Source organism: Gasterosteus aculeatus, chromosome 6, assembly GCF_964276395.1.
Source record: "Gasterosteus aculeatus chromosome 6, fGasAcu3.hap1.1, whole genome shotgun sequence".
NCBI lineage: Eukaryota > Metazoa > Chordata > Actinopteri > Perciformes > Gasterosteidae > Gasterosteus > Gasterosteus aculeatus.
The window spans coordinates 2,199,683-2,224,912 of NC_135693.1; the positions used below are offsets into that span (position 1 = coordinate 2,199,683).

At 43.9% G+C, this 25,230-nt stretch overlaps 2 protein-coding genes across 3 annotated transcripts; one reads left to right on the top strand and one right to left on the bottom strand.

Moving 5' to 3' along the window:
* Positions 1-4,197: 4,197 nt before the first annotated feature.
* yipf4 (Yip1 domain family, member 4) lies at positions 4,198-10,161 on the bottom strand. Its single transcript, XM_040179196.2, has 6 exons — positions 9,898-10,161; positions 9,140-9,293; positions 8,218-8,389; positions 7,477-7,554; positions 7,282-7,395; positions 4,198-4,965 (listed from the first exon to the last, which is right to left on the bottom strand). The coding sequence occupies exons 1-6, from the start codon at positions 9,953-9,955 to the stop codon at positions 4,828-4,830; spliced, it is 714 nt and encodes a 237-aa protein (XP_040035130.1). The 5' UTR covers positions 9,956-10,161; the 3' UTR covers positions 4,198-4,827.
* On the top strand, positions 9,644-25,143 carry exo1 (exonuclease 1). Of its 2 annotated transcripts, none has more exons than XM_040179195.2 (14): positions 9,644-9,797; positions 14,242-14,438; positions 14,886-15,005; positions 15,798-15,921; positions 16,294-16,431; positions 17,231-17,443; positions 18,549-18,736; positions 18,986-19,088; positions 19,177-19,390; positions 20,229-20,412; positions 21,144-21,633; positions 21,795-21,887; positions 22,999-23,180; positions 24,929-25,143. In XM_040179195.2, exons 2-14 carry the CDS (start codon positions 14,242-14,244, stop codon positions 25,038-25,040), a joined length of 2,358 nt encoding a protein of 785 aa, XP_040035129.2. In that variant the 5' UTR covers positions 9,644-9,797; the 3' UTR covers positions 25,041-25,143. The 2 variants fall into 2 exon arrangements, with proteins under 2 accessions (XP_040035129.2, XP_040035127.2); XM_040179193.2 differs by lacking the exon at positions 9,644-9,797 and adding an exon at positions 12,836-13,143.
* The last annotated feature ends 87 nt before the right edge of the window (positions 25,144-25,230 follow it).

The following is a 25,230-nucleotide window of genomic DNA, read 5'->3' on the forward strand; positions in this document are numbered from 1 at the left end:
TGCAGATGCAGAGCGGAGAGTGCGGGTTGGGATGTAGGGTTTGACCATGTCCTGGATGTAAGCTGGACCCGATCCATTCACAGCATGGTACGTGAGCACCAATGTTTTGAACTGGATGCGGGCGGCCACCGGTAGCCAGTGAAGAGAGCGGAGGAGTGGAGTAGTGTGGGAGAATTTCGGAAGGTTGAAGACCAGTCGAGCTGCTGCATTCTGAATGAGCTGCAGAGGTCGAATGGCGGTGGCAGGGAGACCAGCCAGGAGGGAGTTGCGGTAGTCCAGGCGGGAGATGACAAGAGCCTGAATCATTACCTGCGCTGCCTTCTGAGTGAAAAGGGGACGTATTCTCCTGATGTTGTAGAGCGTGTATCTACAGGATCGCGATGTCGCGGTGATGTTGGGAGTCAGGGAGAGTTGGCTGTCGAGTGCGACGCCGAGGTTCTTAGCGGTCAAAGTGGGCGTTAGTACGGAGTTTCCAAAGTTGACTGTCAGGTCATGGGTAAGCGAATCTTTTCCGGGAAAGAGAAGTAGTTCAGTCTTGTCGGGGTTGATTTTCAAATGGTGGGCGGACATCCACTGACAGGTGTCAGTTAGACAGGCAGAGATCCGAGCCGCCACCTGGGTGTCCGAGTGAGGGAAGGAGAGAATTAGTTGGGTGTCATCGGCATAGCTGTGGTAAGAGAAGCCATGCGAGCGAATGACAGCGCCAAGAGAGTTGGTGTAAAGCGAAAACAGGAGGGGACCCAGCACGGAACCCTGAGGAACTCCAGTATTAAGAGGACAAGGTTCCGACACAGATCCTCGCCAGGTTACCCGGTAGGTGCGGCCGTCGAGGTAGGACGAGAGAAGGGAGAGAGCAGAGCCTGTGACACCAAGTTCCTGAAGGGAGGAAATAAGGATCTGGTGGTTGACCGTGTCAAATGCAGCAGAGAGGTCCAGAAGGATGAGGACAGAGGAGAGAGAGGCGGCTCTAGCAGTGTGGAGTTGCTCTGAGACAGCAAGGAGAGCAGTCTCTGTGGAGTGGCCTGCCTTGAAACCTGACTGGTGGGGGTCAAGGAGGTTGTTACAGTGGAGATAAGAGGAGAGTTGATTAAAGATAGCACGTTCAAGGGTTTTGGACAAAAAGGGAAGAAGAGAGACCGGTCTGTAGTTGTTTTCTTCAGAAGGGTTGAGGGTAGGTTTCTTCAGGAGGGGGTGAATTGGGAAAACAGCCAGATAACAGAGCGTTGTTGATGAGACAGGTGAGGAACGGAAGAAGGTCAGGTGCGATAGATTGTAGAAGATGTGATGGAATGGGGTCAAGAGGGCAGGTGGTCGGACAGGCAGAGGTTACTAGGGTAAGAATTTGGTTAGGAGAGAGGGCGGTGAAAGAGGAAAGTGAGGGCGAAAGAGGTGAGGTCGGTGCGACGCAAGAAGTAGGAGGTGGGTTTGAGAAGGAGCGTATGTCAGCTATTTTCTTGGTGAAGTAGTTGACAAAGTCTCCCGGAAGAAGGGTGGAGGGGGGGTAGGGGGTTCGAGGAGATTGGAGAAGATCGAGAAGAGTTTTTTGGGGTTAGAGAATGAGAATGGAAAGAGCTTTTGGCAGCAGAGATAAAAGCAGAAAACGAGGAGAAGAGAGATTGAAATTTAAGCAGGTCGTCAGGTCGTTTATATTTACGCCATCTCCTCTCCGAGGCTCGCATGGTGGCTCTCATGGCACGGACCGGTTGAGACAGCCACGGAGCCGGAGGGGATTTGCCAGTCCGTCGTGTCGTAAGAGGGCAGAGAGAGTCTAGAGAGGAGGAAAGAGTTGAGAGGAGAGTCTCTGCAGCAGCGTTCGGATGCAAGAGTGAGAAGGAATCAGTTGAAGGGAGAGCTGATAGAACAGAGGATGCCAGCGAGGAGGGAGAGAGGGAGCGAATATTGCGACGAGCCGGTATAGACTGAATGTTTTTTACTTACTGAATGTTTGTTATGACACATATTTGCATCATTCCCTATCATGCTCACTATCTACTATTCAACATAGCTGATGTTACAGCAGGCCCCATAAAAGTGAAAAAAACCCTGTACTGAATCTTTTATGAAATGAGTGTAGTCAAGGGCGTAACCTCGCATTTTTTGGGGGGTCGTGTTCCCCCAAATATTGAGAAAATACCAATCTGCCCCCCCCCCCAATATACAGCAGGAAATATGTATGTAATATATGTTCTCCTTTTATGAACCCTGTCAATGGATCGGCCTCTTGTTATGTCTTATCTCTGTGTGGTTACAATGCAGGCAGCAGAGAGACGCCACGCTGAACTCACCAAAACAAAGTGGGGGGGCAGTCAGTGTCTCGGAGAAATTGCACTATTCCTTTAGATGTGAATCCAAATGGTCAATGTCGTCCTCGAAACTATGTTCTAAATGTGCACATTTTTATATATAAATATAGAATTTTAGGCAATGCACTTAACAAAAAATAGTTATGAAGAAGGGTATTAATTTGGACCCCCCCAATGTCTAAACCATGATTACGCCCTTGATTGTAGTTATGTTCAATTCTGTATGAAATTAAAAATGCTCAATATATACACAATAAAATAACAGAGAACATATTCAATTAAATGTAACTGCTGAATTAAATAGAAAATAAAGAAGTGCAGAAAATACAATATATATAGTGCTTTATGCAAATACTGTGAAATGAACACAAAGGCTGAGATGACATTGTAACTATTTACTGCAGGAACTGGGGGCAAATGAAACAAATGATGAACACAGGACATGTCCTATACCGAGCAGATAAGCATGTTGTAGCCGCTAAAGCACAACAAAACAAAACAGGCGGAGCCATACCAAGCACTTCCAGTTAGCCGGAGGTCTGCTTCCCCATTGGCACCATTGGAACCTCCCATCACAACACCGTACCCAGTGTCTCCTTCCCCTCACAGCACCCTGAACAGTGCACGTAATACAATTCACCAGCAGTTACACTAAATGATGGCCCTAAACATACCAGTGACTGATAACGACAGGGCAGCACGGTGGCGTGGTGGTTAGCACTGTCGCCTCACAGCAAGGAGGTCCTGGGTTCCACTCCGCCCAGTGGCCTTTCTGTGTGGACTCTGCATGTTCTCTCCGGGTTCTCTGGCTTCCTCCCACAGTCCAAAGACATGCACTGGGGATCCGTGTGAGTGGTTGTTGTCTCCGTGTCAGCCCTGCGATTGGCTGGCAACCAATCCAAGGTGTACCCGGTCTCTTGGCCGAAGTTGGCTGGGATAGACTCCAGCCCTGTGCAGTCCTTGTCCATCCTGTGTGCAGGATAAGTGGTTTGCAGATGGATGGATGATAACGACAGCAGGTTACTGCTATGGGAGCTTGCAGGTTTGTGTCACAGTCATACTATCATTGACCCTGTTACCCTAGAATTTGCAAAACTTGTGATCCTCATACTTTTGATCAAGTCCAACTTTCCATTTCACTTTAGTTTACGACCAAATACCTGTGAAAGAAAATGAAATTCCCATCTGCCTGTAGACGCTTCGCGTTTGGCTCACAGAGCTGTTTGTCTGAAAGTTAGGTGGCTTGTTACTCAGCCTGGCGAGTCCCATTTGAGGCTCTCTGTATTGACACCGCTGCCTTCACTGCACTTTAGCGTTTCACGTGTGTGTACACTGGGTTCATGATGTCACTTTTACATGAATTTTTGGTGTTGCATGAAACCGGTAAAAAAATCCCATTTAAGCCCGTCACCTTCAGGAATGTCATTAAAAGTAGCATACAATCCCAAGACAGCATCTGCAGTATCATCTGCAGAACTTGATTTCTGTGGTTTACATGTATGAAGCGCTGAACATGAGTCAAGAACAAAACAAGAACAGGACCAAAGTTACAGGAGAGGGAGAGAGATGTCAGGCTGACAGTGACACAACAAATAACAGAGCAGAGCAGAACACACACATATATATATATATATATATATATGCAGTAATGTAAAACCCACCAGAAGCTTCAGATGGGTCCAGTGGATGGTGCTCAACCTCAGCCAGATGTTGTGGTTGTGTTCCCAGAGGATGCTGATCTTTAACCCCGCCAGACTTTAACCACAATACCAACCAACTACTCAGAGAGAAGCGCATTAGAGAAACCCTTCAGGTCTCATTGGACAGTAATTGAGGCCCTCAGAGGCTTTTGAATGTATTTCATGACACGTCTTTCTGAACAAAAACACAATAATCATTTGTGCTTTGCTTTATATAAAGAAAAAAAGGAAACACCGGATGTTTAATGTTAAAGTGCCAAATAACTATTGATTTAGTGTAAATGTTGATCAAATGGTTATATTCCTGTACGAAGCGGCTGGCAAACAGGACTCTGCTATTACGACCCACAAATTAAGAAAAACAAGACTGAAAAGTACAACACAACAGTGCATCACAATAAACCTCATGGTTGAATGCACAGATTGTAAGTGGCTTTGGATTAACGCAACAGCTAAATGAAACGTAACATTAGGCTCAAACTATCTTTTTCTTTCTTTGTAGTGCTTCCTCTTCTGTTGAATTCTTCACCACCTTTGGCACCAAATCCTTCAGTTGTACAAAATATACCATTAAATGAATATACAGCCCTGGGTGATAACGACAAGGTCTTCGTCCTGGCGTGTAAGCTGGAAAAGCATATTGGGTTTATTGACTAAAGAGGGACACAACTATGTACATTGTTATATATTTCTAAAATCCCCACCGTCTACAATGAAATACAGTTAAAAAAGAAATCAAACCCCTTTTAAAAAATCCTGGTTCTGTAGTTAGGCTGCCCCTTTCTACCCGTGTCCATGGAACGGTCCAGTTTCAACTGGTCGAGTCACACACCAGTATATAGTGACAGGAAGTAGATATACAAAAGGAGAATGGGATAAATGAGAAGGGGTTTCTTCGTTTTAAATTCATCTCCGACGAGCAGTGAAGCAGCACTGTAAGCAGCCCAGAACACTCCGAACAGCTGGAAGACAGAGACAGCTTATTCAGTCATCAATATGTCCACCACACAACTCACATCACTTCAAGTAGCATACTAGAACATTTGAATTCATTTTCCTTCTCATCTTTCGATACTCAAAGAATCCCATATTAACACCAGGTTTTGGCCAAATACATAAAAAGGAAAAACTTAAATACCACATTGATATATTCACACTTCCCTATGACACTTGTAATTGAGCTCATTCCTCTTTGAGATGTTTCTAAACCTTCAGGAGTCAGTTGATTGGACAGTGAAGCCAGAGCTTCATGTGTCAAAGCTGCATAATCTCTACTGTCCACCAAGGGGCGACTCCTCTGGTCCTATAGAAGTCTGAGAAAATGTCCCTACTTCTCTCTTGATTTATTCCCTCAGTAAATATTGTAAACATTAGTTTACAGATTCCATCTGTAGTTTAAAGTCTTCTTCAATACAGCATGATCTTCATCAAGTAAATGATGGTCCAGATAGTGCCCACTTTGATCAGAAGCAGGCCAGACCATTGAAGTTATAGAGGGGGGGGGGGGTGGCACGGATGATACAGCCGGTTAATATTGAAGACGACAAAACTATAAAGGAACACACATGGAATTATGCGGTGAACAAAAAACGCTTAACAAACCAGAATATGTTTGATATTTTAGACCTTTTGCTTCGATGACAGCTTTGCACACTCGTGGGAGTCTTCACCTCATGGAATGGTTCCCCAACAGTCCTGAAGGAGTTCCAGAGGTGCTGAGCACTTGCTGGCTGCTTTGCCATCACTGTGCAGTCCAACTCATCCCAGGCCATCTCAATGGGGTTAGGTGGTCATCTGACGGAGATGCCCGTCACTCTTACAGAGCCTGGACGTGTGTTTGGGATGGCATGTCGCTGCAGAAGGCTGGTTAAGTATGCCTTGGATTTAGAATAAATCATCAACAGTGTCACCAGCAAAAGCCCCCACACCATCATACCTCCTCCTCCACTCTTCACGAGGGGAACCTCACATGTGGAAACCATCCGTTCACCTTTAAAGCGCCTTACAAAGACACAGCGGATGGAGCCAAAGATCTCAAACGTGGACTCCTCAGCCCAAAGTACAGATTGCCTCTGGTTTAACGTCCATTCCTTGTGTCTCTTCTTCCTCTTGATCCTGCTCGCGGCTTCTTTGCAGAGGTTCAATCATGCAGGCCTCACGCAGTCTCCTCTGACAGCTGACGTTGAGATGTGTCTGCTACTTGAACTGAACTTGAATGTGGGCTCTAATCTGAAGTTTCCGAGTCTGGGAACTCTATTGAATGTATCCTCGGCAAGTTCTCCGGATTGACTGACTCCTGTCTTAAAGTAATGATGGTCATTACTTACATTACATTTCTCTTTACTTTGTTGAGCAGTTCTTCCAATAATCTGGATTAGAACTGTAGTGGAATAGGCCTGTTCACTGAATAGAACTATGCACCAACCAGGGCCTCCACAACACCAAGGATGGTCTCGAACACATTAAGGAGGCAAGACATTCCAGAAATAAACTCACACCGGTTAATGGAAACCATTCCATGTGACTGCGTCGTGAAGCTGACTGAAAGAATGCCACGAGTGTGCAAAGCTGTCATCAAAGTGAACGGTGGCTACGATGAAGAATCAAAAATCAAAGATATTCTGGTTTATTTAACACTTTTTTGTTTACAGCATAATCTATGTGTTCCTTCATAGTTTTGATGTCTTCAATATTTATATAGAATGTGGACAAAAGAAAAACCATTGAATGCGAAGGTGTGACCAAACTTTTGACCGATACTGTACCTTACTAATCCACGTGGAGAGAAATAGTAACTCAAACTCTGTTATCTGACATATTAATAAAAAGAGAATATCACACATTAACCCACAAGGCAAAAATGAGATGTTTTCTGCCCTTCTGATTAGCCTCATGCTTTGTTTGTGCCACTTTCTCTTCCTCAACCATTTATCCTGCCCACGTGAGGATTACGGTCAGACTCCCCACCTCGCCTTATGTAGCATTGACCAATACCTGCATGTCCAGAGTAGCCATCTTGTCCATTCTGGGATTGAATGGGATAAGACTTGTGTTTTCTGGAATTAATGTCCATGAATATGGTGCCGGTGTGTAAATTATTACACAGAAAATAATACAAGCGATTCACTCTACAGAAAAAGGGAATAATGATCCCTGCTGGAAAATGTAATCATTAGGGATGTTAATAAATGAAGGGGATTATGCTTCCCCATTAACTGACAATATGAGATGAAAAATTCAATTGAGGTGTTTTTGGCAACGTGTGGTCTTTTACTCACTTTGATGAGGGTAGAAACCACCTCGAACCCTCCAATGACTACGAGCAGAGGGGCTATGACGATGAGGGGAAGGAGGGAATATCCGATCACTCCAAGGACCTGGCCGAAGGAAACCTGCTCACGATAACAAAGGACTCCGTGAGAACCACTCAGAGGATTGCCTGAGCAGACCTGCCGTCAGGCTGTGCTACTTACTTCACCACCAAGAACACGAGCCAGCAGGAAGATTGTTAGAGACCCAAAAATCCAGATAGTGATTATCCAAGACACAACCTGCAAAATAGAAGCACGCTTTATTATCCTGTTGATGTTCATTTAAAGTGTGAGAAGCGATCATAACAATCCAATCTACCAAACAAGCCACATACTCAATCATCACAAACGGGTCTGTAAACTGAAGGATTTCTACCTTTAACTGGTCAACAACCGTTTGCACAAACACGTAAGACAAGCCCCAAACAATACAGGGGACAAAAAACATGAAATCAATCCTGCCCCTCAAACACAGACTGGGCAATCGTAGCGTAGCATCAGCCGGTTCTGCTGCGTGCACTCTAACCACAGGTCTGCGGTTTTCTTCATGCTTTGGTGGAGTTGGGGCTGGTCATGGTAAACCGTGTAACGCAGATACATTACTGAGAAAGGAGGAAGGAGATAGACCTTTTGAGATCATTAACGGAATATAAGCAGCGGGCTGTCTACCCAATAGTACATAAAAAAGAAACTGATATTACCATCTTTAGTCGCACAGTAAGCTTCTCTTATGGTTTGTATCCAAATGTACCAGCTGATAAAAAGCCTCACACTCCATCTAAAACCTCTGATTATGGGAGATACCAGCTTATGGGTATTTGAGTTCCTGCAGTAGACAAGTCAAGACAATTCCGGACCAGGATGACGGACATGACAGTGGTGCCTATTGTGTTAACTACTCACCCTAAACTGCCCATAGATGGAGATCATGGAGAAGAGCAGCACCACGGCTAGAGGGCCCCAGAAGTCCGGGTTGTCTCTGACCACCTGCCGGTTATAACCCAGCGATGGCATTGGCATCAGCACACATCGAATCTTGTAATAGATGTCCTTCAGGTCGATGTCCAGCTCCTCCCTTCTCACACAGACAACATTACAATTTCAAGCTTTGCACGAGGGAATATGCAAAAGAAAAAGTGTTTTTATTGACATCAGATCTGCACCAGTGAGTTAAATCTGTCTCTGATACTAAAGCCAGAACCACAAAATCTATCCAACAATTATTTGGCACATTTACCTTGGTGACGATTAAATGACCAAACGCATTCAAAGCGTTGAACACACACGTTTTGAAGGTCATCTATTGTTTTAAATGGCCAAATACTCAGGAAAAGCCCAACCGCTTTGATGAATCTACTCGCTGCTTTTTTGCCACAGTGTCATTTGAAAGTCAGTTTAATGGAAATATATCCATGGACTAATGATACTGCTGTGCCTTTCACTGGTTATAATGACAAATGCCACATCCGTTTACACTACCCAAGATAATTCAGATTGTATGTTGATGCAGAACCGTGAATGTACTTTTTATGAGGTAAGAGAGGCTTCACTATGGAGCAACATTTTGCAACAGCGAGTGGCCTCATTGTTTTTCTACGATATTTTTTATAGAACACTGCTGAGTATGCTGTGTTGGTATTCTAAAGCTGATGCCTGCAGTGCATTAACTGATGCACGTTGCTTTCACGGGAATTAATAATGACAAAATCTAATAAAATGTACCTAAATAGTATGTTTATGCATGTGCTTTTTTCTAAAGGCATGTGTCGTTTCCTGAGGCCACTGAAGGACGGCACGAGTTTACTGTAAGAGAACATTTACTCACAGAAGAGGTTTACTCTCTTCCCTCTCATCTTCCTCCACCTCAAGCAACCAGCCGTAGCCTCGCTGCCTCAGGAAGGTGGTTGCATATGGATCTTTACCGCTGTCGCTACCCACGTTCAGTTTGATATCCGGGGCACTGATGGTGCCGCTGAGCTCTGTGGAAAACATGTTGGTTTGCAGAGTTAATAATTTAATCATAGAGCAACAATTTACACAGCTTAAGTTTTATTAATGCATTTCTGACAATATCAGATATGCAGTTACCACGTAAACATCATTGAACATTAGAGTGAACAAAATCAAATTTGAACAATCGATTTGTTAATTAGCAGAAAAAGGAATCATTAATTATTTGGACAATGTTTTGCTAGCTTCCTGTGAATTCATTATCTTTGGGTTTACATACAATTGCAATGATTGGACAGCATTTATAGACTAAATAAGTGAAGTCAATAAGTCAATCAATAACAGCAGTAAAGGTCGGCTGTGAACACACACACACACACACACACAATATTGAACTTTTTTGTTAGGTACTGAACGACGTTAGTTGGCAGAGCTAACGATAGCATGCTCATTTAAACAGGTGACGTTCGCGTGGCTGTTACGAACAGCACAACGTGGACCCACGCGACGGTTCGTGTTTTTACACTGATTGCGTGAGTACTTGCGTGACTGTAACACGTCCCGTAACGTTACACGGGGGGGTTGTCTCTCGTAGGCCTTGCTAGCCGTGTGTCACTGCGGGCATTAGCTTACCTTCAGCCTCCGTCGAAGAGACGAACGTAAAGTCTCCGTTTGAGGGAGAGAACTGCATAGTTAATCGTGACTGCTGCCAAACGCCTCAGCTACAGACATGTGACATTTACACACGCAGACAGTGAAATGTGCCGAGCAGCGTTAACAGCGTCGTCATTGATCACAGCTCATCGGGGAAGTTAAACTATCGCATTTTGTTTTCGTTCAGGCTCCGCTTGGCGAGCCGGAAGTGCAGCGGAAGCTGCAAAGTGGGACACGTTTTATGATGCGTTCACGTCCCGACATAAGGTGGGAAACAAGGAACTCCAGCTCAACGGGAAAACATATACACGTTATTTTATTCACCAGCCGATGCGTGTAAAAAATAATCCCACGTTTTACGTAACAAGTCATTTGTTTGTAACATGTCAGCACTTAATTGATTTGGGTGTAGAGTTCATTCGATCATAAGAAAGAAAATACTGTTGGAAGTGGCGACTGTAAAAGAGTAACTAAAGGTGTAATAACAATATTTTTGATAGAGATTTGATTTTGAGAAGGTCTATGACTTGAAGTTGAAGGAACAATACCGAATTTCCTAAATTCTGGGCTAAATGTTGTCTGTTGGAGTGAAACGAGAACGTTTAAATTGGAACATCAGTTCAAGCAATGAAGGATATCTGTATTTGGGATGTTGGGTAGTAAGACACTTAGAAGATAGTATAATACATTATGGATTTACAATATTGGACGATTGAATGGGGGTTTCTGTCTTGGCAGATAATGGTGCAATGAAGAAAAGAGGAATGAATGTGGAATTTCAGTTGGTAAAGGAGTTGTCAGAAATTCTACTTGAAAAGGAAACAAGTGGTCAGTTAACTGTGTTTAGAGTGGATTAAGCAAAAACATGATCCCTGACAATAGAGATAAATAGTAAATGAGTCATTTAAGACTTGGAAAGTTTCACAACATTAATGGGGCCCTTCATATCCAGAAAGTTTTTGATAAAGATCCGAAAATGTAAACATTTTTCAAACAAACAGTTAATATCAATTTTATTCACACCTAAACTATTTTTTTCATTCCTAAAAGTATATAAGTCTTGAGTAAAGACCAAAAAACAAAAGCTAACTGCTGACAGACGTGTAAATCATGACCTGTATTTTTATCATCCCCCAGCATGTACGCACACAATTAAGAATCGTACGAGCGATATTGGCAACAACACCACTATTTGGAAAGTGAAATATTGATACAACACATAATATTATGTATGTATCCAGTGCCTCTGAAATCACACCTTCGTAGTTACAGACTTTCCCTTCACCTCTCACTTGGATGTTGCATCAAATTAAATTGCAACAAAGAAGACAATAAGCTAAACATGAATTTCACTAGGACAATCTGATTTGCCACCATAATTGGGTAATGAAAATCTGATTCTGCACGCAGGCACTATAGGGCCCTGCTCATTAATTACCACACCGGTATAATTCTAGTGTTCTAAGGATAACACGAAAAGTATTGTTATTCATAGACCATCTTGATGGCAGACATTTGGAAAGAAAGGCACGTGCGTAAATAAGTGTCCCAGTAAGCTAGTGAGTGTAAACTGGCTCATTTAGTGTGAATTCAGATATTATTAATGTCATTAATGCCACATGCACCTTTTTCTGCTTGACAAGTAAAATATGGCTGCACTTCATTTCATTTTCAAACACCGGTGCTTCTACTTCTAGTGTATTGACTTATTAATACAGCCACCATGTCACATGGCCGCTGACAGCACCTGATCAGTATGGAAACCGCCAACCTGAACCTCTAATTAAGACCTGCGTGAGGCTGTAGGTTGAGTTCCTTTATACTCCCTGATGTTCTGGCTGCTCTCTGGCTCAGTCTTAGCGCTAGTGAAGATACTAGAATCATTTGCCACTATAGGAGCCCTAACTAGCTTGCCAACCATGTCATGCCTCCAGATTTTTGAATGAAAATGTGTGTAATTCCCACAACTCTTCCCTTTACACACATGCCTATGATCATCCCATATTATTGGGGCAATAACATGCAGTTGTAATGTATGAATGGGTTATTTTCACCTATTCTATAAATGCAGCTTATGATTATTTCTGCTTTGGGTCTTTAAACAGTCATGTGATTGCATAAATTGGGTATGACCGGCAGCATGAGTGATGAGGATAAAAATCCTCATCATAACCAATTCACATAGTGAGACCTAGTTATTAGAAACTTGGTGTCTAAAATGACCTTTTGGGATCCCGAGGATAATCACGACTCTAGAGAAGAGTACGACCCTAAACTACAGCCGGAGGACAATCAAAAGATGCATGGCTTATTATGTATTGTTTTATGTATTGACGTGTGAAGTTATATCCAAACACCAAAGAAACAAAATTCTTGATGATTGGTCTTCTCTCTAAAAGTCCAATCCTTTTGCTACGACGCCATATCGTGGATTTTTCTTATGGTAAGGATCCACCCGGTGTCACTTATTGTGCTATTTGTTTGGTACTTTTGATTGAAAAAAGATTTCATCAATTCTTAAGTCATTCAACATTCCATTCAGCACCAAACCATTTTACACTTCTCTCATGGCGTTATAATCCCCTAAACACTTTTTAATACATTTTATTTAATCAATTAGTTAATTGTTCAATTCCTAATGTATGACTATAACCAGCAAACAATGCTGAGCTACATCTAAACGTAATCTTTAAGTTGTCAACTGTAGAGAAAAGGCTCGTTTATGTGGGCTTCTTTATTAAATGGGTCCGGGTTGCTTGTCTCTGCTTCTCTGCGGCGTTTAGCGCGCCGGCACAATCCCTCAGCCCATCGAACCGCCGCCAGCCGCCTACGACTGGGAGAACTCGGTATCAACACCGGCGTGCCTCATTTCAAGAGGCAGTGCGGGGACACTAGCTGTACATGTAGACAAGTATGCGGACTCGAGTATACAACGGCATCTCTCTCTGATGGTGGTCAGACAGCAGAAGCTAGCATGGTGATGAACCAGAGTAAACAACCCAGAGGTCGTTAGCACATCAACTACATAAGTACGTTAATGGGATGTAGCGGTCAGGTTTTGGAGCGCATCTCTTTTCCTACCATAACACCCTCCTCTTCCGGCCAACTGGCCAATAGCGGAAGCACATAGTGGATTTTTTTTTTGCCGCTCAAAGTAAATTCGCTCCAACTCCTTCAGCCCAGCTGCCTGCATGTGTCGATTACACCAAAGGTAGAAGGAAACAAGTAAGTTTTACGTTGACATTCGTCATTATATTCATTTTGCTAGTTTAGGTCACTGTGTGTAATCTTTGACGTGGGCTGCAGCCACAGTTGCCAATATGGAGCGAAGAAACTGTCGACGTCTTTCAGTTAGTTTAAATGAATGTTTCTCTGAGACGACGGATGCCCGTTGTTGTCGTTTGTCACCTATTTGACATTTGGTAGGGTAACGATACTCATACTGGATATTATGAACCTACACGTTAATACGGACTTCCATATTGATATATAGAAGTCTTTTTGCATCATTCGATGGCATTTATTCTTCCTTGAGGTGTTGGGTCCTGTTTGCTGTTGGATGGATACAGTGGGAAGAACCGATGACGTGATATTCCTGACAGGGAATTCGACGTGTTTGAGGCATCAGAAGGGGCGTAATGTAACGTGTGACAGAATTCCATCTTCCATTAGTAAACTCAATATGAACCCCTCCCTCCATCACCAACTTGAGGTCAACCAATAGCTACTGAGTGCTGCTCACCTGAGCTGTGGGACACGTGACGCGGTGCAGTAACTCCATAATGTGTGACCTACAGATCCCACAAGACCACGGTTCACAAAGAACGACTGGATCCTTTGTTTCTGCTTATTGTCAGTGAGCAATTAGGGCTACATCATCAATGAATACTGGCATGCATCCTGCAGCATTATAAACCCTTTTAATCATGAATCTGGACACACAGAACTGAAATACTATACGGACCTATTTCACTATTTGTGCAGCAATGAATCAAGACCCTTTGATGCAGAGCGGATCCAACATTTCTTATAATAAAGATATACACTGTCCCCTAAACCGTTCCAAAACAGAACAGAAACCAACAAACTGAATGTGTCTAAAGTCTTTGCATGTGTGGACATGTGTGAAGCTGAAGGTGATGTTGTAAATCTACTATTGCTGTGGAAGTTTGAGCACTTACTTTTTTCCCTCCATCCATTCATCTTCAAAACGCTTATCCTGCACGGGGGGGGGGGTCAATGGGGCGAGAGACTGGGTACATCCTGGACTGGTCGCCAGCCAATCGCAGGGCTAACATCAGTGTTTTCCTGATTCTTTTAAAGATGCTGAATCAGCGTGGCTCCTCTCAGCAGCAGAAAATGGGAATCTCTGGACTGCTGCAGTTCATTAAAGATGCTGCGGAGCCCGTCAGCGTGAAGAAATACAAAGGCCAGACTGTGGCTGTGGACACATACTGTTGGTTGCATAAAGGAGCATTTTCATGTGCTGAGAAACTCGCTAAAGGAGAACCAACTGACCAGTAAGCATTTTTTATATTGCAGCTGAACGTAAAATAAAAATGATTTCAGAAATATGGGAACATTTTGTAATTGTTAGTGGGCTTCTGTTTATTTGTTAAAACAGCCAACTTATCACATCATGGTACGTGTATAATTGATATCACTATATCTTTAACACTATACAGACATGCTAGACACCGGGACAACAGTAAACTGGTTTATTGCGCTCACAAGGATTCATAGTTGGAACTAAACGATCCAAGCAGCCCAGGCAACATGTCCTCTATGTGAACCTTTCAGCTGACTGCATGAAACCAGATCTCTATTTATCCATGCCAGAATAAATACAGCCAAATTGATGATATTTAAAACAATTTGTCTATTGTTTCAATTACACTAAAGGTAATCTGACAATGATGTTCAAATCTCCAGAACTAATATTGACAGTTTGATGTATTCAATCCTAGGTATGTGTGGTACTGCATGAAATTTGTGGAAATGCTTTTGGCCTTCGGTGTCAAACCAGTTCTGGTGTTTGATGGACGCAATCTGCCTTCAAAAAAAGAAGTGGAAAAGTCTCGCAGAGAGTGAGTATATTTCTTTTTATTGTGCAGTGGTGTTTAGATGCACAACATACATTTCATGGACAGCACCATCGACAACCTCACGAGTCCTTGAAAAGCCATCAGTCCTGTCGAAACTAAAACTTAGTTTGAATGCATGTTCAGCAAAGATCAAAGCAGGTTCTATGCAAAAACTCCATCCTCCAAGTTGATCTCTTTATAATATGTATTCTGTCATTTACGTCTGTTTTCTACCCTGTGTGAACTGGTCACATTACTTTGAAACCGGCACATAAGACCAACAAATGAAATGAATAAATACCGTTGGCCTGGTATTTCTGAAACTGAACGATTGAGTGGTTGAATAGTTTTCCCTTTTATCTGACAGTTTTCTGTTCTTCATCATAACTTTAACATATTCCTCCCAGGGGAAGCTGGCTCTACATCCGACATGGCAAATTGGCAGCAAAAGAATAAAATAGTCGCTTCAGATATGTGAAGTGAAGATCTGGTCCTATTGTTGACTATCCCACATAGAAAGGGATCAGTATCTACAAAGTGTACTTTTGTGGGCTGAGCTTAGCTGGTTGAAAATGAACTAATGAGTGAAGAAAGTTACACCATGTTCATCACGATCATCCAGTGTTTTCCACAACTGGTAACAAGCACACCCAATTAGAAGGACTGCACTCTAAACAGCAGCAGCAGAGCAACGCTGTTATGTGTGCAGGTGCAGAGAGGAATGTACAGAGACAGCCCCTCCACCACCAAATAAGTCAGCCGTTATTCATTCTGTTTCCTTCATGTCCTTCACAGGCGTAGAGAAGCCAACCTTCAGAAAGGGCGACAGCTTCTACGTGATGGCAAACTGTCTGAGGCCAGAGACTGTTTTACCCGCTGTATCAACATCACCCCAACCATGGCTCATAACCTTATTAAGGTGAGGACTCCCTAGCCACATGGAATCCCGTCGTATGCATTCCTTTGCTCCACGACCGCCGCTGACCCGGAATCTCCTCACATGGGCCGTCAAAGGACAGCACTTAAATTATTTTAACTTGTATTTTATACAGCTAAGTAGTTTAGCTGTTAGTCAGCTGAACTACTTTTCAACCAGACCCAGTAGAGGCCCCTACTGGGTCTCTTCTGGGTTGCATCAACGCAGCCAACATTAAAAAGGCTATGAAAATATTACATTTTGACCATTTAGACCCCATAGTCCCATGCTTTCTATGAAATATTCTTTTTCCATAAGCAATTCAGCAAAGCTGCGTGTGGGTGTAGGTCTGCAGAACATGTTTTTGTAAACCAGGTTGCTAGGGCGAGAGGTGTGGACTGTGTTGTGGCGCCATATGAGGCTGATGCTCAGTTAGCCTTCCTCACTCGATCTGGCTTGGCCCAGGCTGTCATCACAGAAGACTCTGACCTGCTGGCATTCGGATGCAAAAAGGTATGTCGTGATCCATCCAGCGGAAGCATTCCCAGCTGCATACACATTTAGACATGAACCAGATGTTTTAATGCGAAACGTGTGCATGGAGAAGTTATTTATAGAGTGTTGATGTTATAGCAGCAGAGGTTAAGAAACCCCATCACCTGTTATTTTCAGAATTACATTTTTCACAACAAAACCTGACAAAAATCTAAATCTAGTTTGAGAAACTGAAAAGACTCGACCTGAATTCAAGGTTCTAACTGTTAAAAGACCAATGGAGCATATGGCAGTTAATTGGAATTGGTGATAACCATTTTAATTTTCAAACAGGCTTCTTGCTAGTCAGGCCTCACCATTATGCACCAGACATTACTGGCAATCAGACCACATTAACTGGAAATATCTCACTGTGATGTGGAGATATTGTGCAGCATGATGGAGTAAAAATGACACAAGCAAAAATGCAGCAACATATTTATATATATAAATTAAGTTTATTGATCAACACTGCAAGCTCCATTAATTTTATCTTGATTTCACAATTAAGAGCACACTGATTTGCTTCATAATCTCAACCCCGATTTACTAATCGATTACCAAACTACCGGCAAACATCACCCAAATTAGCGGGATAAAAATAGGCCGGTGTAGTTTAGGCTGACTTCTGCTCGTTAGCCTCAATTAAAAAAAATAACACCATCACACACCGCAATTCCATACCTTAAACTTAGGAAAGCGCAACCATAAAGTAGAGCGACAACTGCCTTTACGCTGCCGCTAACTTGTTATGCAACCGTCTTTAACAATCATGCAGGTGATCCTCAAGATGGACAAGCAGGGAAATGGCCTGGAGATCGACCAAAGCAACATGGGCCGCTGCCAGTCTCTGGGAAACATTTTCACTGAGGAGAAGTTTCGCTACATGTGTATCCTCTCTGGATGCGATTATCTGGCCTCCTTACATGGCATCGGCCTGGGGAAAGCATGCAAACTGCTGCGACTGGCCAGAGACCCTGATATCCTCAAGGTGAGACCAGGTGGGGAGATTATTCATTTTGGAAAGTTACTGCTATTTAAAATTGTGATTCCAGAATCACCTCATTTTTAAGACCACCAAAACACCAAACTTGCTTCGGGGGAAACCGGGTTATGGCGGCAAATCACTGTCAAAATTTGAGAGCGCAAATCAGGTTGATGCGTGCGCGTAAAGCAAACATCCGCGAGCAAATCTCCGTCTCGCGCGAGATATTTGCTCGCTCGCGGAACGTGAACTTCCTCGCTCGCGAGGCTAATCTCTGCTCGCGCTCGAAGGTGTTTTCTACACGCTTGCTGCTGTTCTTTTTGGCAGTAAGGGGGCGGAGCCAGTCACCATGGTATCTCTACATCGAATTGGTTACAAACCCCGTCTTTGGATTGGCTGGAGTGATGCATTCACAGAACACGTCGTTTGTGTTTTGACGACGTTTTATCTCATAATTTCGACTTTCTTTCCCTGTTCTGTAGTGCGGAAATGGGCTTCTATAGTTGTGTGAATGCATCACTTCAGCCAATCCAAAGATGGGGTTTGTAACCATCTAGATGTAGAGACCATGGCGACTGAGCGAGTAGAAAACACCTTCGAGCGCCTCGCGAACAAGGATTTATGAATGTTTTTTGTGACAAAGAAGTATCTGTTCCAATCACTCAATCCCAATCAGATAAAAATCAGACTAGTAGAAATAACAGGAAACTCGAGAGCCACGACATTATGTTCGTTACAAGTGTATGTAAACCGTTGACCACAAATGTACGTGTCCTCTTTACTTGTGCTAATATCACTGCACATTTTGAAATCCACTACTCTCCCAGAAGAGTTTATGGCCAGCGTGTCACACGTTGCATACACCCGGCGCTGACTTTCTGGTTCTCTGGTGCTTCCCCAGCTAGACAGCCTGGGCCGCCAGCAGCAGGATGTTTGTATCTGCACTGTTCTGGTCTGCAGTAAGCCGGTTGCTGCTGGGGGCCTTGCTGTAGTCTCAGCTGAAGGAATTTTTGATGTAGTCTGATTTTGCCAGAATTTAGTTAGTTAGTAAAGGCTGGGAGCAGTGGTCCAGTAGCAGAAGGTTTATTATGAGCTTTTGTTGCCTTTTCAGGTGATCAGGAAGATGGGCCAATATCTGAAGATGAATCTAGTCATCCCTGAGGAGTACATTGAGGGGTTTGTCAAAGCCAACAACACCTTCCTCTACCAACTGGTGTTTGATCCTGTCAGGAGGAAGGTGGTACCTCTCAACAAGTACCCAGAGCACATCGACCCGGCCACCCTCAGCTACGCTGGACTGTATCCTCCTGCCCTCAATCGCAGCGTCCTCGAAACCCACCTCTTCAAACTGGCCTTCACCTGTTGCCCCCCCACTATGACTCATTCCACACAGCTTTCCTTACCAAAATGTTCTGTTTGTTTTTCTTTACCCCTTTTTGTCTTTCTCTTTTGTGTATGTAAAGCAAAAAGCGCTTTATCAAATATACACACATTATTTAAAAAAAGAGATTTTTTTATGTTTTTTATCCTTGACGCCATGGAATCCAGTAATCTAGGAGATGACAAAGGCTTGCAGATGGCCTTGGGAAACCTTGACATCAACACCATGGAGAGGATAGACAACTTCAGCCCAGATAAACCATTGCCACAGGTACCAGATCAGTCAATATTGATAATCTCTTTAACCAAGTGTGTGATGGGATTTGATTTGAAACAACTTTGCAAATGTCTATTTTTAGCCTTCTAAACCCTGCAGTCACCGCTGGAACCACTCAGCGGCCCCCACTGGGCCCAGTATCTGGAGTGGAGGCGTAAAGCAGGCAGCAGTTGCCCCGTCCATGTCTTCTGTGTCCCCAGGCAGGCCTCCCCCCACCAGGGGGAAAGAGAGAATCATCAGCCTGGTTGGTCTGAAGCGGTCTGCCAGAGAGCTGCAGGGGAAGAGAGCACGAGAAGGTGAGATGTCAACATGCAGTGTTTTGATTGTGTCAGTAGCCTTCAGCGTAAAATCTGATTGGTTACTAGGCACAATGGTGTGTGTGTTGTTGTGGACATACGCAGCCACTTGATGCATCTACAAACATGGTGTCAGGGTGTCTGCCTGGTTCACTCGGTCAGGATTTACCAGTGTCCTGACTTATTCATGTTGTTTTTGTCTGCAGGAGTATTTACCTTACATGGTAGGCTGTCATCAGTGTGTATATGATGACATGTAGTGTTAAAGAGCTTTGGGTGGATGCAACACTAGAAAAGTACAGTGCATTTATCATAAATCAAAAACAAGCAAACAATTGAGAATTTGAATATAAAAGAAATGAATAGAACAACGTGCTAAATGGTAAATGGCCCGTACTTGTATAGCGCTTTTCTAGTCTTCCGACCACTCAAAGCGCTTTAACACTACATGACATCATTCACATCCATTCATACACTGATGACAGGAGAACCACACACAGTGACACCTGCCCATCCGTCACTAACACATACTGTAGTCGCAGCTACAGGAGCATGTTGTGTTAAGTGTCTTCCCCGAGGACACATCGACATGCGGGTTAGCAGAGCCTGGGATCAAACTGACAACCCTCTGATTGGAGGACGACCCGACTCAGCCACAGTCGCAAAGTGCAAACCAATATTACATTTGTAAAGCCAATGTTTTCCAGTGTATTGCGGTTTAGTTTAGTTTAGTTATCTTTCCTTTTAGGAAACAGCTCAAACTAAGGGATTAAAAATAAGCGTTGTGATAAAACCTAATGGAATCTGTACTTATGTACTGATCTTTTTCCTCCTATAGACTCCAGTGTATCAGATCAGGATGTGCTCCAGCAGTACTCGTCCTCCGGTCACAAGCGCTCCAAGTCAGACCAGCATCCAGACACGCCAACATTAACCAGTCCGCCTCGGCCCCGCAACTGCTTCTCCACCCTGCTGCAGAGGAGGAACCAGCACGCCGAGGAGGACAGCCTCACACGCAGCAGGTGACATCGCACCCAACGATTGGCTTATCAGCAGGCTCATTGTTTTAATGAGATCAATGATTTAACAAACTACTCAGTTAGCACATTTATCATGGACGGGATTTAATCCCCAAACTCACGGCTGGTTGAATAGTGTGTGCATGCATGGGCGGACGGACCCGGCGATGGGGTGGGAGGGGGATTAGGGATGGCTGGTGCGAGCCTGGGAGGGGCGGGGGGGCTCCCTCCACGCATTGCATGGTAATGAGCAAAATTCAATGATGATTTTCATGAAGTTGCTATTTTTAACAATAGTATTCCCTTCACACTTGCTCAGTTAAAATAGTTGTAAATATTGATTTAATCTTAAAAATGTGTGTAATCAATTGTAGAACTGTCATCATTAAACCGGATTAATAATTCATATTTATTAATACTTGCAAGTAGGAGACGCACTGAAACACACATTATGCATCAAGGCTTCTCGAAGGTCTCCAAATTATATAGTTGAGATAAAACGCACTAAAACGTGGAGTGCTGGACAAGAGCTTCATCTGTTCACTTCCTGTCTGGAAATGAAGGGAAAAAAGGTATAAAAAGAAAAGCAAATCTAAAACCAACATGGACTTCACAGTGAATCCCAGCTGAGTTCTTAGTGGTGGACCACTTCACCTGACTGACAGGGACACTTGTTGCTTAAGCAGCACAGTCTTTCATTATCCTGATGTTGTTGTACTTATTTCCATGTGTAGATTCTTCAGCAGTTCCACTTCAGCAGCCAGTCGGATCACTAAGGAGGATTTACCTCAGCCAGAAGAGCCCACCGCAGGGAGTCCCACTACCCTGATTGAAAATGATGTTCCAGACATTCCATCTGTGGACACCCCCAGCCCGCCTGCCTCCCCCAGCACCACATCCCCCAGCACAGCCAGTCAGGGCCCCAGGCTATTCCTGTGGTCAGGCAGCTCCTCCACGACTGATCAATCGATAATGCCCAAGTCCTCTTCAGGCCTGGCCGCCCTGCAGCAGTTTCAGTATAAGAAGGAGAGTGTTTCCTTTTCCACAAAGACTGTGTCGCCCTCTCGTCCGACCGCTGACGGAACCTCCGTGCAAAGGGACCTTCAAGATTCGCCTCCCTCACAGGACAGCGCCTACTTCTCTCAGCCTCACCTCACTTCCTGCCGAAAAGAGGAAATGCTCGTCGACAGATTTCCCTCCTCCAGCCAGGAGGATGCTAAAACTGTGCGTTCTAACACATCTACACTGCCTTTTAAAAATATTTGTAGACCCCTTATGGTTGAGTCACATTCACACACACATCAGAGTTTCATGGTTAGAGAATTCGTATGCAGAATGATATTTTAGTAGCACGACTTTGTACATGTTTTTCATTTTACTTCCAGATGGAAATGAATTCGAGCAAAGATTCTGAGTCGGTGCAGAGTCCCACACACTTGACAGAGTGCGATCAGAAAGCTGCTGTGCTGAGATCAAAGGTGGGTTTGTGCCTGCGTGGTCCCATAGTTCTGTTTTTCCACACAGACACACAAGTAAACTAATATAGTTTTAAACATGTCACTCATTACGCTTAGAGAAAAAGGGCCCCTTTTATAATAACTTATCTTCCCCGTTAAGATGGTTCAGCTACTGTAGAGAAAAGGGCACCGTCTCTCGCTCTTTAATCTCATGAAGTGCTCGGCGAGAACAACAGCTTTGTTTCTCCGACGCGCCCTGAAAGCAGCTCCGTATCTCACGCGCTTGAGCGCCGCTCAGCATCTCGCCGTCGTAGACGAGCTTTGGCATGTTTGGCAGAGCGCCTTGAGCGCCGTGTACGACCAGTATGGATCAACCGAGTAACCAATTGATCCATATATATAAGGTGCTCCGGATTATAAGGCACTGTCGTTTTTTGAGAAATTTAAAGGCTTTTAAGTGCGCCTTGGAGTGCGGAAAATGCGGTACTTAACGTTCCATTTAAAAGTGGACTCCTCCCCGCTGTTGGTTCACCTGCCTCCTTCCTGAGTAAATGAAATCCTCGTCGGCCCGCACTGCATGCTGGGATATGCTTGGCTGCAAATGATAGATCGGGTGTGTCCTCCAAATTGGCTCCTGGAGGACTGCGTCCCTCGGAGACGACGGGACAGGACAGCCATGGGGACGGATCACATTGGTCTCTTTGGTTTGCTCAAAAGATGTATGTATAAGTTGTATAAGTAGATGTAGATGTATAAGTATGTTCGGTCTTGTAGTGGTGTCATGCATTGACGATAACAATGTGTGACCTTACGTGAGTGGTTTTGTAGCGCAAGCAGAAAGAATGAACAAATAATATTCTTCTGCCAATGTATGACTGTCAAGTATCCATCAGTTGTAGGTCCGGGTCTGAATAGGCTGACGTCTGGGTCCGTATCCGGAGCACAGCCCGCCTACCAGCGACCCCTTGAGAACCTTATACGCTCCATTCAAACAGGCGCATATTGCAGAGACATGTCCCTGCAATGTGCCTGTGTTTGTAGTAATGCTATTATATCATTGTTCATAATATGTGTGTATTTCAGTTGTTTTTCTTAAAAACACACACACATGACATAGTCTTTCTCCCTCTAGGTTTCAGGTCTGTCGAAACCAAAGTCCAGCAGCCAGGGTCAGTCAGCGAAGGCGCGCCCGCTGGGCCCAGCCAGGGCCAGCGGGCTGAGGAGGAGGTCTGCGGGTTCTTCCTCCAACAATGAAAACGACCCTGGAGTCCAGCCCACCATCAGCAGCCTCTGGAAGAATTTCAGCTTTCAAAAGTAAGAGAAATACTCAATGGACTCTGTAAACATCATAGAACATTCTGGAACAAAACGGATGAGTGCCTCTGCTTTCAATTAGAGGTTCCAGGCCCCCGGACGGCTTTGCCGGTGTGAGATTTACAGGCTCGACCGGCTGGATTAGAATTGTCAAAAGAAATCCTCCTAACCACTTTTCCCTCACCTCTGTAAAACAATGAAAGGATTAGGAGAAGTCATGAGGAGTTAGGAGAAGACAGCCGTGGTGTTCAGGGAGTCCGACTGCACTAAGCTGTAGTTCTGATGTTAGTGACGTCAGGGTGCAGCAGCCAAACTGCAACTTCTATGAAGTCGGACTACAAAGACGCCTTCAGGAGTTCTTGCAGACATAAAACAAGCAGGTTCTAATTATTATTACTTTATTAGCAAGGCTGCAACATAAGTGAGTTATGCTAACGCTTTCTCATATGATCTATTTATGTTTCTCAGTCATGATCGTTAATTCTCGTGCACAATAAGTCACTATTTAATATCAGTAATCAGTATTTTCGCTGTGAGGAACTGTGGGACGTTCCTTTTGTAAAGGGTGCAGTGGTTCCTCTGCTGAAGGAACTAAGTAGGGAAGCATTGAAGCTCCTTTCCTTAGCATTAGAGCATTTCTATAAAAGTAGGTACTATTCCTAATGAGTCCACTGGGGGTCGCACTGAATGAGCGCATGCCACAGACTCTCTGTGAGTCAGCTGACATCTCGGCGTCACTCCGGGCAGCTCTGCAAGCTGTGTTGGTGTTTGGTCGTGCACCTCATCGAATGCAAACAAAACCCAGTGGTGTCTGCAACCGTGTGCTGGGAAACCCACTTCATTGCCACTCAATGTTATGTTTTACACTGAAATACGGTGAGACACAAAGAGCAGCGTGTTTCTGGTAGTAGCGTGGCACCCAGTGGTCCGGTCTGTAATGTCCCACGGGGTAATTTGAGCACAAACTAATAAGTAATGGTAAACACAAAATAACAGTGAGAATAAACAGCGATCATTCACAGCAACAGCAGCAGTAACAAAATCCCCTTTCAGTCTATTCGTCCTGCAGTTGGACTGTGTGTACCTGTATTAGCTCCTAACTTAGAAGCCTAGAGTCTGTTTTTAGGTTCAGGAGACTCTTCCAACTAACATAGAAAAGGTTCCGAGAGAATCAATAAAACGGAAAAAAACATTTGCATGAAAGTTCGGTCAACAACAAATTGGCGAAAGAGATACAAGCACTAAGAAGTCCACTGATGATTAGTATTCCCTGTGTAAACTGAGTTAGTAGAAATCCAACTAAAGGTATGTACCACGCTCATTCGCCTTCGGGTAAATACAGCTGGCTCTCTGCACCGTTCCCGCTCTTATTGGCCGCCATGTGGCGGCAGCAGAATTCCATACCAACAAACTTTAAAGGGGAACTGCTGGTTTTTACCCCTGACGTATTAGAAAGTGTGATCGGCAGACTCTCTGGTTTATCAAAGACAAAGAAATTCTAATTTGTGTTGTAAAACTATTATTCAACCATTTATAATGACTTTATAAACACTTTAATGAAGGTGCCAAATAATACAAATGCATCCGATTCTGTGCTGCTGCGCATCAGCTGTCACTGGTTTGTACAGCTCTACCCCTCTGTGTGAGTCTCTGCATGCACGACACATGCTTCAGCACGCAGCGAAATAGGATGCAGTTCTGTAAAAACGTAAAGAACTAAACTCTAAAACTGTACTTGTTTTTTTCAGAAATTGCCAGAAGATTGTGGCGTGTAAGAAAGGAGAGCCCATGTCTCCTGTCAAAGACAACCTGCAGGCCAGCTCACCTCAGACAGACAAGAACATAATCATTAGCTTCTGATCACAAGCTGTGCATGACACCCTTAAAGTAAGCCCACCATGGATGATTTGTCATCAACTTGTTTTCTTAATGTACATTTTTAAATAAAGCAACTGCCGTCTAATACAGCCTTTTACTAACTTGACTTCAGTTGCATCACATTGTGTTATTGTCTTTTGTAGCAGCCAAAGAATGTGTCACTTGGTAAGAA

Coding starts and splice junctions, on each gene's coding strand:
- yipf4 (XM_040179196.2), bottom strand. CDS start 9,955: ATGCAGTTCTCTCCCTCAAACGGAGACTTTACGTTCGTCTCTTCGACG. Junction 9,294..9,897: donor CTCTTCGACGGAGGCTGAAG/GTAAGCTAATGC, acceptor TGTTTTCCACAG/AGCTCAGCGGCACCATCAGT. Junction 7,555..8,217: donor CCATCTATGGGCAGTTTAGG/GTGAGTAGTTAA, acceptor TCTATTTTGCAG/GTTGTGTCTTGGATAATCAC.
- exo1 (XM_040179195.2), top strand. CDS start 14,242: ATGCTGAATCAGCGTGGCTCCTCTCAGCAGCAGAAAATGGGAATCTCT. Junction 15,006..15,797: donor GTGGAAAAGTCTCGCAGAGA/GTGAGTATATTT, acceptor TGTCCTTCACAG/GCGTAGAGAAGCCAACCTTC. Junction 16,432..17,230: donor TGGCATTCGGATGCAAAAAG/GTATGTCGTGAT, acceptor ACAATCATGCAG/GTGATCCTCAAGATGGACAA.